Source organism: Larus michahellis, chromosome 8 (assembly GCF_964199755.1).
Source record: "Larus michahellis chromosome 8, bLarMic1.1, whole genome shotgun sequence".
In the NCBI taxonomy this organism is placed as follows: domain Eukaryota; kingdom Metazoa; phylum Chordata; class Aves; order Charadriiformes; family Laridae; genus Larus; species Larus michahellis.
The window spans coordinates 50603059-50620360 of NC_133903.1; the positions used below are offsets into that span (position 1 = coordinate 50603059).

The 17302-nt window shown below is 43.4% G+C and overlaps 2 protein-coding genes across 9 annotated transcripts in view; one reads left to right on the forward strand and one right to left on the reverse strand.

Annotated features, from left to right (window-relative positions):
* Nucleotides 1-2375, forward strand: part of ZFYVE9 (zinc finger FYVE-type containing 9) — a 61509-nt gene extending 59134 nt beyond the window's left edge. For all 3 annotated transcript variants that reach the window (XM_074599029.1, XM_074599030.1, XM_074599031.1), the window contains 2 exons: nucleotides 278-454; nucleotides 1287-2375. In XM_074599029.1, the coding sequence (XP_074455130.1) occupies nucleotides 278-454; nucleotides 1287-1448 (339 nt within the window). In that variant the 3' untranslated portion in view covers nucleotides 1449-2375. The remainder of the gene's footprint in view (nucleotides 1-277; nucleotides 455-1286) is intronic.
* A 901-nt stretch (nucleotides 2376-3276) lies between these two features.
* Nucleotides 3277-17302, reverse strand: part of CC2D1B (coiled-coil and C2 domain containing 1B) — a 36392-nt gene continuing 22366 nt past the window's right edge. For 3 of the 6 annotated variants that reach the window (XM_074599032.1, XM_074599035.1, XM_074599033.1), the window contains exons 17-25: nucleotides 16345-16403; nucleotides 15977-16093; nucleotides 15391-15464; nucleotides 14701-14759; nucleotides 12801-12852; nucleotides 11321-11420; nucleotides 7442-7532; nucleotides 6609-6739; nucleotides 3733-4907 (exon numbers count right to left, since the gene is read on the reverse strand). In XM_074599032.1, coding sequence (XP_074455133.1) covers nucleotides 6620-6739; nucleotides 7442-7532; nucleotides 11321-11420; nucleotides 12801-12852; nucleotides 14701-14759; nucleotides 15391-15464; nucleotides 15977-16093; nucleotides 16345-16403 — 672 coding nt within the window. In that variant the 3' untranslated portion in view covers nucleotides 3733-4907; nucleotides 6609-6619. Of the gene's footprint in view, nucleotides 3417-3732; nucleotides 4908-6608; nucleotides 6740-7441; nucleotides 7533-11320; nucleotides 11421-12800; nucleotides 12853-14700; nucleotides 14760-15390; nucleotides 15465-15976; nucleotides 16094-16344; nucleotides 16404-17302 lie in introns of those variants that run through there. The other 3 variants (XR_012588862.1, XR_012588861.1, XR_012588863.1) reach the window with 3 other exon arrangements.

A 17302-nucleotide genomic window follows, 5' to 3' on the forward strand; every position in this document is an offset into this window, starting at 1 on the left:
GTTTTATTATAAACTACATGCAATACATAGTGAATTTCCATAACGAGGCTTTTGACCAGAACTGAAAGTTTTTTTGAGAATACAACTATTTAAATCTTTCTTTTGAAGTTTTTTTACTTCCCCCCGCCAAGGTGGCTCGTCTTCAGTGTGTTTTGCTGGTCTTCCCTGCGCAGCTCGTCTTTAAGTCTTCATTTGCAAAAAGTTTCAAAGGCATCTCAGTAACCTTATTTTCTAGCAAAGCCCAAGTGTTATGTCTTGTGTTAACTCACTCCTTCAGGTGTTTTTCCTGGAAAACGATGAGCAACACAATGGTCTGAGTGACCCAGCCGACCACAGCAGGTTGACTGAAAATGTGGCAAAGGCTTTCTGCTTAGCGCTCTGTCCCCATCTGAAACTGCTGAAAGAAGATGGAATGACTAAGCTGGGGCTGCGCGTTACACTTGACTCCGATCAAGTAAGCCTTGAATAGTTTGGGTTTAACTGGGGGGGGTGGTCCCTTGTTCGTTCCCCAAAGAGGAAATACACCGCTTCAGCCATTCTCGTGGTTAAAGACGTACCATTATCTGCTGCTGATCGAGCGGTGCTGACTGTTGTTTGGTGTTCTGGGCCATCTGTTAAATTTGGGAAGTTAGTGCCTAGCCTGAATTAACACTGGGCTTGACCCCGACATAGCACCAGCAGCCCCTGCTCCGTAGTCAGAGGCTTGTGAACAGCCCCGCCACGGCCTCAGAGCAGACCCTAAATTGGCCCTTTCACCAGAAGTTAAAGGCCGAAGTGTATTAAATGGCCTCTTGGGTGAGCGTATGACGTTGTTCACAAGCAGGGCTGTTCTTAAAAGATCACATTGCGTGTGGGGCAGAGAAACAGATGGAAGGTCCCCTTGAGAGTGCTCCATGGCAAAAGCTACGAGCAGGGATAAGGTCTCCTGGCAAGACAGCTGGCCTGGCCCTGGAGTGGGCCTGTTCTTAGTATCAACCATCTTTTAAATACTGCATGACTTAATCTGATAATGCAGGGTGCGGTTCCTGCTGATCTGAATGATCTGCTTTGACAAAGCAGTAGAAAAAAAAAAGAGGCTACTTTTGTCTAGGCAGCCGCTGGCAACATAGGGAAGAACAAAAACAAGTGGAAAAGCCGCTTTAGTGTCCATTCCATCCTGTTCCCCGGGCAGAGGCCACAGCCCCCCGACAGCGCATCCTCCTGCGCAGCACTCCCCTCACCGCCCGCTCCAGCGCAGCCTCACGTCCTGCTCTCTGTAAAACCCCCTCTTGCTTTGTATTTTTTAGGTTGGTTATCAAGCTGGGAGCAACGGTCAGCCGCTGCCCTCTCAGTACATGAACGACCTGGACAGTGCCTTAGTGCCGGTGATTCACGGAGGGGCCTGTCAGTTGAGTGAGGGGCCAGTCATAATGGAGCTCATCTTTTATATTCTGGAAAACATCTCATAAAGAGGACTTCATTTTCTGTTCAGACCTGTTCCAGCAGCAGTTGTATCTGAATCATTTGCACTTTAAAACTGGAAAATTAAGCTTTTGTTAACACTATTGGGGGGACGGGGGGGGGAGGAGGGAGGGACAGTTGTTCCATAATTCTAAATCTTCTATGCATTGTCAACAAACAGAGGATCAGGGCAGCTTCTATACAACATGGCTATGCTATCCTTGCAGCTAATACCCTTCTGTTCCTGTTTAGAAAAATGCTCATGTTTAAAGACTTACGGTCATGTACTCTCAATGCTCAGACGGGTGCAAAGATCACTGGGGAGTAAATAAAAAGTGAAACTCCAATCTTGTACTGTTTGTAGATGGACATGTAAGAAACAACAATCAAGACCTCCATTCTGACCTCATCGTAATGCCGTTTGTGGTTATTCTGTAGACATTAAAAAGTAACGTTTACATTATTTTGACCAGATTATTGGTTGAAATACGCTCGGAGTAGCCCTTGAGCGATCGGGAAAGATTACCTAGCCATAACTACATTTGCATATGCATCCAAACGAGCAGGAGGGCAGGCATCTCTCTGACAGCGGTAGTATGTAAACTGCAGTTTTGTGCGTGTAATAGGCTAGTTTCCTTTTTTCCTCTATTTACTATAAAAGCCCCCATCACCTCGGCAGATTTCTGTAATCTCCTAGAACAACTCTGCTCTTCTGTCCTTTGTTTACAAATCTGTGTGAAGCAGAGGAACTATCAGCCCTAAAGTGCAGTTATATCTCATTCCTCGTCCCCCAGTAGGTCCTGCCTTTCAAAGAACAGTAACACCCAGGGCAGCTTTAAGTCTCCTCCTCGCTGTACGCTGTAGTGTAACGCCAGTGTCGTGTCATACAGGACAGCTCGCACTTCATGTTAGCAGCACCATGTAAAAGCTTACCTGCGATAAAAGTATAGAGTGGCTCTTCTTGCATGTTCTGCTGAAACAAGGCTTTCTGGTCAGCTCTGAAGACTTTGCACTTGGCCCAGTGCTCTTGGTCTCACCTGAGAGGGCTTTAGTTAAGGAAAGCGGCTGCTCACATCTGCCACGGTGAAGCTGGAACTGACATTCAGCCAGAGGAAATGCGGCTCCACACGCTCACTGTCTCCCCGGAAAGCTGCTAAAACCAGTGGAATGAGCTGGAAGCAGGAGAAGGGCTTTGTTCGGCCGTAACCACGCGAAGCAGCTGTTTGAGCCCCTCGCAGGAAGGGGTCGAAGGTTTCCCCTCCTGTTGCTACAGACTATTAATTTGGGAAGAGAAGGGCTAATGTGTGGTGAACACGGTGGCCCAGACCTTGCATCGTCCCTCCTCGCAGTCAGTGCTGGTGGATGCAGCAGGGCCGATGTTGTTTTTCGCTGTATGTGAGTAACACGGGCGGCCTTTCAAATAGAACAGGAAGTGCAAGGCTACTGTGAGAGTGATGCTATATTTTTTGAACAAATACACAGCAGTAGCTGGGCAAAGGAAAAGGTAACTGTACATGTAGCGATATATTTTATGTCAAGGCAGCACAGTATATGTACAGAGCGCGTTTGTGAATAAATGGCTACTGCTTTTTACAAAAAAAGCAAAGTCTGACAAATCCAATATTGCAAATGACAGCTGTCCCCACCCCCCCACCCCCCAGGAGAAGGCAGGGCAGGGAACTGGGGGCCAGCTCCAGCACCCAAAGCTGGCCAGCAGCAGGGAGCACACTGCTACGCTTTTATAAAAGCGTTATGTCAAAGTGAAAGCTCACCTCTGGCATTTGGGGAAAGGTGGCTCCATGCGGCATACTCTGTTTCCCGATGGACAAACCGTGAGCTACGACACAATCGGAGCCTTGCCCTGTCCCTGTGCGGCGGAGCGGGGCTGTGGCTGCTGCCCGCCTCCCCTCTGCACGCTGTCCTCGCACCCGCTGGGACACGGCGCAGCACTACGCGGTGTAGGCAAGATGCAGCACCTGGAAGAACGTTCCATAAACTAATAACAATCTTCCTCCTCGAGCCTGCACTCCAGCTTTGCCACAGCAGCGGCTTGCCAGTTACCTTAGTTGCATTGTTATGCTTAATAATGCAGTAAAAGAGGTGAAAAATCTTTATCTTTTCTTCCTTTGCCCCAGAAGTCTTTCAGGTTTGGATTACGTTTGTGCAAAACACTATCAACTGGTGACTGACATGTTTGCTTCAACCATAGCCTTTTAAATGACCTTAATTACCATGTTGTTAAGAAATGAGTACTTGTTTTAGAAAAAAAAAAATTGTACTTTTAAAATTCAGTTAGTTAACACTGCAAAAAACTGCATATTATATTTTTATTTTCAACATGTAGTTTTGTATATTAAATTTATTGAAATTAAAAACTAAACACTGTATTGTCTTCATCTGCTCAGGAAGACGGAGGCGGCGCTGCCTTGTCTGGACTCCTCTCTGCCTGCAAACACCCTGCCCCGGCACCGGTGCAGGAGCGCTCCTGCTCCGAGATCACTCCATCCTGGTAGCTCACAGACATTTAAAAACACAATTTTGGTATTTGGTACCACTTTTTGTGTGCCGCTGATCAAAAGCGTTCCTGAAAATAGTCATCATCCAGTTTTCTACCTGACAAAGGGTGGCTATTTTCCCCATCACCTGGAAGGAGCGTAGAAACCTATTTTTGTAAAAATACAGGGGACATTTGGGAAGCAGCAGAGTCTAGCGTACTTTTTTTTTTCCCCCCTCCTTTTTTAAATTTAAAACCAGCAAAAGAAAAAGGATGAAGGCACAGTACCCGGCTGCTCTGACCAGGCAGCGCAACAAGCCTGGCAGACAGCTGGTAGCCAGAACAAAAATGTAGCTCTGTGAACACCTGCCGCTAAGAATCCTGCATTCTTCCCTTCTGAAAGGCAGCATCCCACGGAACTTCACGCTGCAGTGGCAGGCAGAGAGGAGGGACACGCCACCGCTAGATTGCTGCCTGAGCTCCCTCTCTATTTTAGGAAAGAAAAAAACCAAAATTGAAAAAAAAAACCCCGAACAGGCCTTGCTAGGAGAGAATGGAAAAGCGGCAGCTGTTGACTGTACCACGCTGGCTGCTCGTACGCTTGAAACTATGAATTCTAGTGAAGTCTTACCTGTGACTTGACTCAAAAGTTTTTGCACTGCCTGAGGGAATTTTTAAGGGGCTAAACTTTTCACACACGGCTATGCATAGTTAATGTAACATTCATCCCGGCGCTACATTAGTAGTCCCGCGTTAAGGCAATTCTGTCTATTTTGTGTAGACGAGTAACAATCCCCTGCAGCAGCAAGTTTCCAGAGCCTTACATTTGCCGTACAGTTATTAATAAGCACGATGGCTGTTATCAAAATAGACATTAGGTTCAGTAGTGCATTCATTTAACATCTTTGGTGCTCGCAGCTAGCAGCATCTTTCTGCGTACAGTCATCCCACATCTTCTAACATTCCGATGGATCTGGGGGGGAAAAAAGAAAAACAAAACCCAACAAAATTACTTGCTGCAGGACTGAACAGATGTTCACAATTCAAGGTCACATTATATGTAAAATGCTGACATGAATTTTCTGGATGGTCAACTAGAAAAAAAATCAATGGAGCAAAATTATTAAGCTCTAGTGATGGAAAATGCTTAGGTGTACCGTGACGGCACAAGGCCAAGTTGTCACTTCAGACAAACATGTCCCTCAGCCCAACTGTGGAGCTCATGGGCAGGTTCCTGACCCCCTGGGCTGTGAGGAAGAAATCACTACACAAACAGTCCCTTTGGTGCAACAAATTCAGACTCATATTGAAACAAGACCTCCCGATCTGTAAAATCCAACACAATTCGAAAGCAGAGGTGTAGTGAACAGGTGATGCTGCCGTGAAGGTTTGAAGCTTAACTGCCATTTATAAATGCAAAGCAAAACAATATGCTAAGGAAGAGGGAGCAGAGAGACCTCAGGAGCTCAAGCAAAGGAAGAGGCATTACTTATTAGAAACTGTATTTATACATTGTCTGGTTTCCATGAGAAAAGGTGAGGTTGCTCCATGCTGGTAGAGCAAGGTCATGGTCCAAGAGGACCATAAACACCTGCTCAGAAGGGACAACACAGTCACAGCCCTGCCAATAACACCCTACGACTGCAGGCCATTTACACCCACACCAAAGGGAGACGTGACTGTCCCTAGCGAGTCGGTGTCCTCTCCGTGGTTTTATGAATGTAAACTGCGGGAGTAGCAAGGACCTAAGTTTCAGGATATCAGTGATTGTGTCCAACTCATCTGAACTTCTTTCAAGCATCAGACACATACGTAGAAGTAGGCTGAACTAAAGATTCCACAGGCAGATGGACTTCTGGTACTTATCTTTCAGTAACTTTATGTAAAACATCACTTTAAAAAAAAGACACCAGAATTTTTGGTACTTATTTCTTTGTGGCTTTTTTTTTTTTTTTTTAAGAAGGGAGAACTTGTGATACCTAAAAAGCAGAGTATAAGAAAGGAAGACAAGCTCCCGACCACGCAGTTTCCATAGAGGCTGCCAAGAGGAGGAAGCCTCCCTCTTTTTCATCCTTCTAATACACAGGCACTTTGGCGGCACGCAGCTCCTCTTCTGTACTCAACATGAGCACAGTGGGCACCAGGCACAGTTCTTCAGGTGGCCTCTATTCAACTGTACAGTTTCTCCCTGCCCAGAAGTCTCCAGTATCCAGAATGAAGTCTATCTGCAATCGTTTCCCTCTCAGATGAAGTCAAGCAGACTTTCACGGGACAGCAAACGCCCTTCTCTCGCTTCTGGTGGGGGAAGAAGGGTCCTTGGTAACTCTGGAAGGTTTTTTGCTAACAATACGGATGGACAGAAAGTACCCTCCCTCCTAGAAAGGACTCGTCCATCTTATTTTCTAAAAATAATTCTAAATAAAGGTGATTCTAGAAGCTCTCCCTGTATTTCAAGTGATTGTGAAATAGCATCTTTGATACACAAACTAATCAGGGATTCTGTAACCTCGTTTCTGAAATTATGTCAACTCACCACCACAAATATAAAGACGAATAGTACCAAAGCCAGGGCTATGTAATTAGGTCAATGTCAACAAAAGACACGATTCAAGCAGAGTCTATCTGTAGCCCTGTCAAGTTCTGGCCAGACGATCTTTACATGCAGAATTCATACCTCAGTTAGAACTAATGTTCAAGGACCAGCCAGTTTTCTGTAATTGTTTGAAGATCTTGACCACTGAGGGGCTCCCTGAGTCTCACTTTTACCTCCAGTTTCCCTCCAGTGGGCTTCCTGCCGTCAAAAATCTGGAAGAACCACAAAAAGAAGAGCAGTTAGCGCACAGACCAATGACAATGTCAAACTATAGTGCCTCAGGCAACCACAGACTTTATTTCCCCATGACTAAAGGATGACAGAGATCACCTGCAGGGGACTGTGGTGCCGGGAGGTGTCACAGCCACGTGCTTCCCGGTATTCGGCAGAGCAGGCTGCCCACCTGACTGGCACGAGGCACCTGTACCACCGGCTGCACTACCTCTGCAAGCCCCGACATACAAGTGGACTCCGTGGGCAGCTCAGAGGACGCTAAGGGCAGCGGCGTCCTGAGCATGGCTGTGATGCAGCACTAGGGATTATTTTTTTAAGGTTCCGCTTTGTGATCTACTGGATCTTACAGCAGCTCTCTCTCTGCTCTGGCAGTCTTCACTGAACCCTTTGATCTGTTAGCTACCAACACAAATATTTTTGGGAATCGTCCGAATTCCTGGTCCTGACAAAGGAAACTATCTTGATACAGCGAATTTGCAGAAGACTCCCCAAGAAGTTCCCAGTACCAGAACAGTCACAGCTAAGACACGCTTCAAGAGATGATAAAACAGCCAGACCATTTTTTAACAAACTCATGCAACACAAAACCGTCACGTGTATACAGATACCTTCATCCAGTGCGACCATTCATTTTCCCTTTGTGTTCAAATACTAGAATACACCTCACCCAGAAAACATACCTCGATGATCTCTCTAACTTCACATTCTGATTCCAGCTTTTCCAGTTTCAAGTGTGCTGTCCCCACCTGCTTGTCACTTCTGAAAAAGGACCTGTTTCAAAGAAACCTTCCTTAATCGAATGGGTAGGGTTTTTCAGAACATGGAAGAGAAAGCAAGCTTAGAGCCCATCAAGCCCTATTTGCACCATCACTGCATCCAGGAGGACCAGTCACGACACGCTACTAAAGCCCTACCAACTGGGCTGCAAGGGGCAAACCCTTAGGGAACCAGACTATAATCACAAGATATGGAAGGACTCATTTTTTAATTACTCTCCTCCAAGAAAATCCAAGAAAATTAAAGATGAGAGTAGTGAAGAAAAACAATCGACCAAACTAGCACTTCGAATGGCAGCAGCTTTTGTCCCTGCACAGGGCAACAGGGAAGAATGGCCCAAGAGCCAGGACAGACAGCAACCTTCTGCTACGGGCTGAAAAACTTCCCAAGGAAGTTACATCTCTCATCAAAACAAATGTTTCACAGGCACACGCTGGTTTTGGCAAACTACTTACTAGGAAAAAATCACATGAATCATTCTGTTTCATTTTGACAAATCAAAACACTCAATTTCAACAAGTAAGAACATTTCACTTCAGCTATTGTTTTGATTCACCTTCATCCTGGTAGTTTTAACAGTCAGGAACTATAATTTTAGAATTTCTAGTCTGCTGAAATTAAACACGAAGCATTTTCATCCTGCAAGGAAAGCAATCGACTTTTCTCTGCTGCAGTCACTTCTGTTGAACAGTTTTATCAGCAAGAGACCCATCTTTACCTTAAGAGAGACAGGTGGTGCAATCCTCATCCAGACGAATTCCTACAAAAGGCACCAGCTAAAACTAAAACACACTAATTCCACAGAAGCATTCAGCTCAAAGCACTGGATTTCTCTGCCTGCATCCAAGCATTTCTCTGCAGCCTCCAAAAGGTTTGATACCTAGAGTTTCTGGAGGCAGGAAAGCCAACCAGACACACCTTTTTTATGCCATTCTAATTAGGTAAAAACCAAGCAAGCAAACCAAAAACATACAAAAAAACCCCTACCCAACCCCAAAACTTCCACCCTTCTTCCTATTATCACTAAGAGATATTATGATATTATCAAGCAAGACATGACATATGCAATGAAAACTCTGAAGACGATTATATGATCACATCATCTGTGGCAACGGTAACCGGTATATTAATACACAGACCTGATGTGCCATCAGCCCCTACCACTTCCAAGTGGACATCTGTGCACCCGATTGTCTAAAATCTCTGCTGGAAAAGGAGGAAGGTTGTTTCCTCACATCCACTGCCTCAATGATTGCTTCGTTCATATATTCTCCAAATAGCTCCTATCAACCGCAGTATAACGAGCCTGACATCCACACTTTACCCTCACTTTCCGCCTCGTGTGTTCAGAAATAGCATCAGGGACGCTATGGCTCATGTAGCACGTAAGTCTCTACCGATGAGGAGGACAACGGTCTGGTACCATAAGCCCAGGCTGCAGCAAGCTCACAGCACGGAGCTCAGACGTTTCCAGGTGGGATAAAGAGCCCAAGACCACTACTACTCTGAATGCACGGAAGGTGCAGTCAGTCACGGTTAGGAAGTGCATCTCTTCTAAAAAGCTGTTGCTGAAGGACCTGAAAGACTCCAGCTCAGCTGTTCAGATTGCTTCTTATTTGTCAGTTTGTCCATCTCAACACAAATTGCTACAGAAAAGAAAAACAATGCCATAAATACTTCAGCATCTGACAGTGCTGCCTCCAAACACGACGCCCAGGAATTCTGTTGACAGAAAGCCTTCCAAAGATGGAACTGTATTCTCCATCAATGAGACCACAGCAGACTCACAAAATCATTTAGAAAAGTTCAGAATTTATTAGCTTACGTGCTGCTAGAATACTTCCTTCGCTTCACAAGCACCTTAAAATAAAGAAGGATTAGGTAACTGCACTGCAGTATGTTGGCCACTTTGCTCATAAACTTAAAAAGAGAATCAGCAATTCTTCTAGATTAATTTTTTAAAGCATTTTTTCCATTTTATAATTCAAGAAACGATAAAGACTGGTTCATCTCTGATCAGTTCTAGGGGGTTTGCAGTGAAGAATGTGAACTTGCTCTAGGCCATGGCTTCAGAAACAGCTCTGGGGAAATCTCCTTTTATCTTCAGAAGCTTTTAGGAGAGGTTTAAGGAGACAGTTTTCCTTTGGAAAAATACACTGCTGGGTTTTTACTTCAAAGTGTTTTTTACACTGAAATTTAATATATGTGACCTGAAAGAAGCCTCCTTTGCTCACTGAGAGAAAATAATTCTTGGGAGATGGTCAAAGAGCTGTCAGAGACACCAAAACTACAACACCTACAAGCATTTCTGAAAGTATTATCCATTATAGTCTTGAAGAAAGACAGAGAGCAGAGGGGCTTTAGAAAAGAGCCTGGATCACTTAATCCTCTCCTTTCTCCTGAGAAGATGGCTGGGGGAAGGTGATCAGCGGGCATTTCTTCTTTTTCTCCTTCCCTGTTGCTATTTGCCATGGGAAACTGCCATCCCTCCACCCCAATCAAGAAATGAGCACGTATTTAACTTGCTAGATTCCTGTTCTAAGAACAAGCAAACAAAAAAAATCTCAGAACCTAAAAAGAGACATCCTGCACAGATATTTTTTTTTTTTTTGTAATCTTCAAAAAGGCTTCAAAGGGCAATCTGGAGCTGGCACACAACTCATCAATCACTGGAGACTGTTTCCCAATGGGTGAACTTAAGCCTGAGCTCAGACCTTAAAAACAAGCACAGTTCCAGCTGGTAAGAGAACAGGATACTCCCCATATGCGCAACGGTATGCAAAAGATAGGGAAAAATGTTTGAAACAAATGTAAATGCTTAACAGTTCTATGCAAAAGAGGCAGGATCTCTAATGATGAAATCCCGAACAACAGAGCAGTGGAGCAGTCAGGATTGACAGAGAAAGACTAAGAAAAATCAGCTTTTGCTTCAACAGAGATGCAGATGGAAGATCTGGAGTAAAAACAATGTGACTTTAGCTCACAAATTTAAACATCTACAACTTGAAAAGCATCTCGGAGAAGCTATGGATCATTTCTGCATGTCCCAGTAAGAGAAACAAAGAATAGCACAAAGAGCCACCGAGACAAAACCCAGTTATCCGACATCCCAAGTCACGGATCACAACCAACTTGGGGACTAGTGAATATAGGCCACTCCGATTTTGAATAACTCAGTAATGAGCCTAGACGTAAGGATGATTTCCCTGAACGTTACCAATTGTTAACATCCATCTCATCATCGTGATCTCTGACATGAGGGGAGTCCGTCCCTCTCAAGGCAGTCTAACAGTTTGCAGTGTTCAGTAAGTATTGTAAGATCCTCAGAATGAAGAGAAGTACAAAACCATGGCACTAGTTCTGCCGTCATCTGTCATCTGATTTACTGCTATGAATGTTTTGCTGCCAGTACTACTTCGTTATTCTACAAAGTTATCCCATGTAACGTTGAAATCTTCTAGTCCTGACAACCAAAACCAAATTGGATAAGAGTCAAACCAATGTGAAGCTGAATCATTACCTTCTCAGTCTCATCAACTCCTCTTAACACACTGATCCTCAACTGATCTGCCAGTTATCAATCAACTTCGCTGAATTCTGCCTTCTTTTAATCCCCACAGGTAAGATCCAGAGCTCAGGCACATTTTGAAAGGAGTTCTCAGACATGAGAACCAGACAACTCTTTATTGCTAGCTTAAAGATTGTGCTTCATACATTTCAGTTACGGCACTCTTTTCAACTGTTACGAGAAGCAATGAGGGGGGAGCAAACTGCGGACTTACCCTTTATGAAAGACTTCAAATTTAATTCCTTTGGACCGAATTGCTCGTCGGAAACCTCTGTGATTTCGGTTGATGTTCAACTTAAACAACTGGTTATATTCTACAGTTAAGATACAGAAAAATGAAAGAAAGCTGTGAAAGTCAAACTATATGCAGCGCTCTATTACATGCAGGTCCTCAGACCTCTGTTCCTCTCAGTTTGGCCCATTTGTGCAAGGCACTTCACATGCGTATGAACGTCCTTCTCAGGAGGTTATTTCAGTCATTAACAAGTTAGTGGCCCTGTGGAACCATTCATTTGTCATCCCCACTTTAGAGGGACAGAAACCAAACTGCAGAAAAACTAAGCCGTCATGAGGAGGTGACAAGTTACTGGAGAGCCCAAACTGGAGAATCTAGGTCTTTTAGCAATTAAACAGAGTGTCTGTGGCTAAGAAAAACATACAAAATAATAAGGAACAAGCATAGGAAGGTTGGAATGACTGGGAAGAGGTATTTTTCTAATGTAATTAATACTGTTTTAACACCAGTTTCATTTATGAGCGTGACAAGAACTACACCACAGGATACCTTTTTATCAGAGTCTCACACCATTGTACAACTGATGTTCAAAGACTGCTCTGCTGTGCTACCCAGCCTGGGAACCCAAACCACTAAAGCCAAGGGGCCGCTCAGCAAGTGCAGATCAAGTTATTGGAAGATTTGGAACAGAGCGCTCAGTATCGGAGCTTCTACTCCTACCAGAAAATACATATAAACTCAAAAGAAATATACATATATATGTATCGCTTTTGAGATAAATTCACAACTAGTAATTTGGATACCGAATTCAAAGTTGTTTGGATACTAGACGGCTGCTTACTGCAAGAATTGAAAAAAAAAATAATATAGCAGTAAAGCAAACTCAGAGTGCAAGACGATTAATTCTAAAATGCACAATGGTCTAATACCGGTGGCTAGGTACAAAGAGGTATTTTTCAAAAGGTACAAATATTAGTTGGTTCCAAGATACATTGTCTTAAAAAAATTAAAATCTATTACTGCAATGATGCTTTGTCAGGTTTAAAAATGTTATCTGATTAGCAAAAATCATGATAGAGTTGGCAATCTCACAGGACACAAAATCTGACTGAAAAAGATCTGATCCACGGAGATATTAAAATTAATAATTTAACTTATTTAATAAAGAAAACGATTTATCTGGCCCACCTCCCAGCAGGGATGACAGTAACAGCTGGAGCATGGCCGGTAACGCGATAATTTTGCTAATTCGTAACACAGTAACTATCATCAACATTGGGATGAGGGTGAAGAAATTGCCAACACATCTGGACATCACCCTCCAAAAAGCACTTTCATAAGAAAGAAGAAAAAAGGTGATGTGAGGCCCTCTGGCCTGATTCACAGTATGAGACGAGTCTACTCTCCACTGATTCCTAAGGTGCAATGTCTTCCCCTCTGTCCCAGAAAAAGTACTAACCTGGAGAATTGTTATTGTTAATTACAGGTGTTTTACTCTTTTGAGGTTGCTCCTATTAAGAGAGACACACGTTACATAAAACCATCAGATATTATTTCAAAATACAAAGCAGTAACCATTTCTATTACCAGCTCTTTTTCATACCTATACAAGAAACATGAGGTTTAGGGGTTTATCTGAATGGTAAGAAGAGCCATGGTACATTCCAGACTAAAATATTTGGATTTCATTGTGGTAACAAGTATAATACTAGATAAAGAATAAGCCAAAACATTACATTAAATGTAAGAGCCACAGATAAGCTACATGGTCACACTCAATTCAATCCAATCATTGTAAAGTCACTCACTGCGGCTGTTAAACTATATGATAAACTGTGCACGTTCCACGACACAGTAATTCTCTTCCTTCTGCATTAGTTGGAATAATAAGCTACACAAGGAATTCATCACAAATCATTCAGGGAATTGCCCTACTATTATTTTGCCTGACAACCAATCTGCCACCAAAATGAATTAACTTTTAACCTAAAGCGGAGTACAAACTAAATCTCTGGGGACCGAACAAGGACAACGTGACCTAATTATTGCAGCTACTTTGCAAAACTGATTTCAGCTATGAAGGAGAAAGGTGGTGTATTTGACTGTTGTCTCAGCAGCAGAGATCTGGCTTTTTTTTTTTTTTTTAAAAACAAAGAAAAATAGATTAAAAGCAACTATGCCGATTCTTACTTATTTCCCAGAAAGTAATTCATACAGACCAATTCTGTCTTCAACCACCCTAATGCCAGGGACTCCTCCATTGAGGCCTTGTGTAACTCAAACCTAAACACAAACCTGATCTGACCATCACCAATCTCCCACTGGTAATTGAATTTATTTTAATGGAATTGCTGCAAAATTTACTAGGAGGTAAAAATCTAGGCTCTGTACTCTCACAGGGCTAGTATTAATCCTGTAAAAGCAAAGATTGCTTTTGCCCTACAGAGAAAGCAGCATAAGACCCAGCACTTCTACTGACAGTAAGACCAGGCAGCCCTCCTTGAAAGCCCTTCCAGCTCAATGGTTTCAGTATTTTTCAGACCAGAGACTGCTTTTAAAGGTGAGGGGAACACAATGACACTGGGGAGTTTCAAGGAAAGAAGCAATATATATATGTATACATATTTTTTATGTACATATACATGCATATACACATAAGTATTAATTAGTAACGTCAGAAACTCATGACCTAAGTCCTTTCTCCAGATATTCATATATATTTTTGCTAACTAAATCACCAGGAGTCACATGTATTTATTTGATGACAAAGATTAACCTTTTCAATCCATTTCTATAATTATAGCAGATGTCCAAAAGCTAATGCCTTTAAAACATTGATTTCTTAAAGGAATGGGACTTGGAGGGAGGTCACATCCAAGGTGGCCCCTCTCCCCTACTGACAATTTTGCGTGCCCTTGTGTTTGGTTGAAGTTACCAGTGCACCCCTGAAAGAAATGAACTCCTACAAACTTTGCGAACACTGGAAACGGTCTGATTAGCATCTTCAGGGGCAAATGGTGGGCATGGCTCAGCACTGTGAATGCTGTTTAGCAGTAAGCTGGTGGTCAGCCAGCCACAGAACATGCAAGCCTGAAGGAGACACAACACCACTAAGTGTAAGGTGGTGTGGAGAACATCAAGAGAAAGGTGCAGCAAAGCTCAAATCTGCAGGAAACAGATTCATCAGTTCTGTTTCTCAGAAAAACTTTATTTTTTAAAAAAATAAATTCAGGCATTATGCCTACAAGTGTTTTCCCTTTCTATAAGAAAACCTAGACTTCCTCCTTGAAGCCCTCACAAGCTAATACAGTGGCAAGGGTCACAGGCTGAGGAACAGAAGAGCCAGGACACACACTCACCGCACTTGGGTACTGAAATTCAAACTTCACAAATGCATCCAAATCTCTTGGCGATACACCTGAATGAGACAACAACCAGCCAACACAGGTATTTTCATTGTATCTGTAATGCTGAGCAGGATTTTCATGAGCACCTAACTGATTTTCTGTAGGACTCATGACCTGTCTCTTGACAACTGAAAAACCCATCCATCAAACCAAAATCCATAGAAAGCTGACATCCAAAGGAAAACACCTACTTTTCTTAATGCCGCTCTTAGTCCTGAGACAGTCTAGCACAGATGGTTTACAAGCTCCCAGAAACAAGGGACTAAAAGCAGTAACATTGGCAAGAGCAACTCCCTGTCTACTGAAGGGTCCATACACACTAAGGTGGCAGGCACTCATCACAAAATAGGAGATAAACATGAAACTTAAACTATTACCCAGTTATGAGTGAACCCAGCTGAACTTAAAGTTCTTCCCTCTGTCCAGATGGAACCCTTTAGGCTTCTGGTTTGTTTTTTTTCAAATACCATTTAATGGTTTTTGGGGGGCTTGAGCCTGAAATGGGGTTATTTTGTTTTAATGAGTGCTGCCTACAAAGGTCTTGACTCCTGAAGTGGTCTTCAAGGTAGAAAAAAAATAATTCCCCACTACTTTCCTCAGCTACTCAAAGGAAAAAGCCGACGTGCCCTTTCGAGTACATACCTGGCGGAGCTGGGAGGTTTATCCCCCTGACAATAAGAAGGTGCATTTCTGTGCTGTTGAGCTCAGAAAATATCCTGTGAAAAAACAGACAAAAAAGTGTATTCATCTGAGTAGCCCACCACCACCTGATCCGCTGCCAGACCAGGATGCCACTGGTATTTGTCACATCTTTTTCAATAGTGCACTCGTACATAGATCATGTTCATAAATTACCAACGAGCAAGGAAAGAGCACAAACTGAGATGATAACATCTTTGGGATATAGAGAGAAGTGCCACAAACAAAGCCCAAAGGCAACAGGATTGAGGGAGAAATACAGAGGATGGAAGAGTGGCAGAAGCAGCAGAATATGAGATGAAGCTGAAGATATTTTGAAAACAAGAGAACCCAGAAGAGAAGTTAGAGAACAAGTTCTTTGTATTTAAATTGTTGAGAGCGTCCTTTCAGGCATGCTGAGCCTAACCCTAGTTTGCCACCCGAATGCTGAGCCACCCAAGTTTGCTGGGGCGCACAGTTCCCTAAACAAGAGCTAGAAACCAGAAAACTCATTCCAGTCTGCCTGAGAAATCCATTTGTTTTTCCACACCTTATCATTTTAAAGGTTCTTTCCTCGAAGTGATGGCTTGGAGGATCCATTCCTTGCGCTCGTGCAAGCTGTAGGATGTCCATGTCTTTTTTACAACCTTGTGCCAGTTTCTCAAACCTATAGAAAAGGCAAACAAACAATAGAAAAGCTACACAGGTACCGGAACATCAGAGCATTCTGCCAGATACAGGCCACAGAGTAAGCCTCAGACCAGAGGACTGAGAGCAACCTGGAGACGCAGGCCTCACAGTTACTGATGCTTTCACATAATGAGAAGCTTATCAACCATTATCTTCAGAGGGGTCAGGCAGACTGAAGCCTGAACTGACCACATTGTGGGATGATTAACAGCGGGCAGTGTGTCTTACCGAGTTGTTTCTGCTACATTTCCCAGATGCATGAATTGCTTGGAATACTGCAAACACCTCTGTCAACAGAAACAAAAGCAAACAAATACGGATGCACTCAGCGATCCTTACATGCAGATTCATGACTGGCAGGGAGTTCTGAGGTTGAGGACAACCTAATTTAAGAAAAGCCAAGAGCTTTCCCAAGTCACCCAAAACCATCCACACCCTGAGTCCTTTAAGCCCAAAGCTGAGCAGAGCATTTGTTTGAGCTGTTCTGCCCTATTACTTTTTAATCACTTAATTTCTAGGTGTGAGGTTCACTCAAGGGCTAGGTTTAATCATCCGGGTACTATATACAAACTTCAGTGCTCGTATTTAATAGCGATTACTTGATAGTCTAAATCTCCAAGCACACCCTCTGACCCCAACTAGCAGAGAATCCAACTCTGAAAATTTTCCACTTTGGGACACACAAAATCAGAAGTATTTTAGAAGAAAAACAAAAGACCCCAGAGAAATAATGATGGCTTATAATCACGGAATCACGGAATCTTCAGAGTTGGAAGGGACCTCTAGAGATCATCTAGTCCAACTCCCCTGCTAGAGCAGGATTGCCTAAAGCACATCCCTCAGGGCTGCATCCAGGCGGGTCTTGAAAATCTCCAGAGAAGGGGACTCCACAACCTCCCTGGGCAGCCTGTTCCAGTGCTCTGTCACCCTCACTGTAAAGAAGTTTTTCCGTGTATTTGAACGGACCTTCCTATGTTCTAGCTTGTGCCCATTGCCCCTTGTCCTGTCGCTGGGAACCATTGAAAAGAGCCTGGCTCCGTCCTCCTTAAACCCACCCTTTAGATACTTGTAAACATTAATCAGGTCCCCCCTCAACCTTCTCTTCTCCAGGCTAAAGAGTCCCAGCTCTTTCAGCCTTTCCTCATAAGGGAGGTGCTCCAGTCCCATAATCATCTTGGTTGCCCTA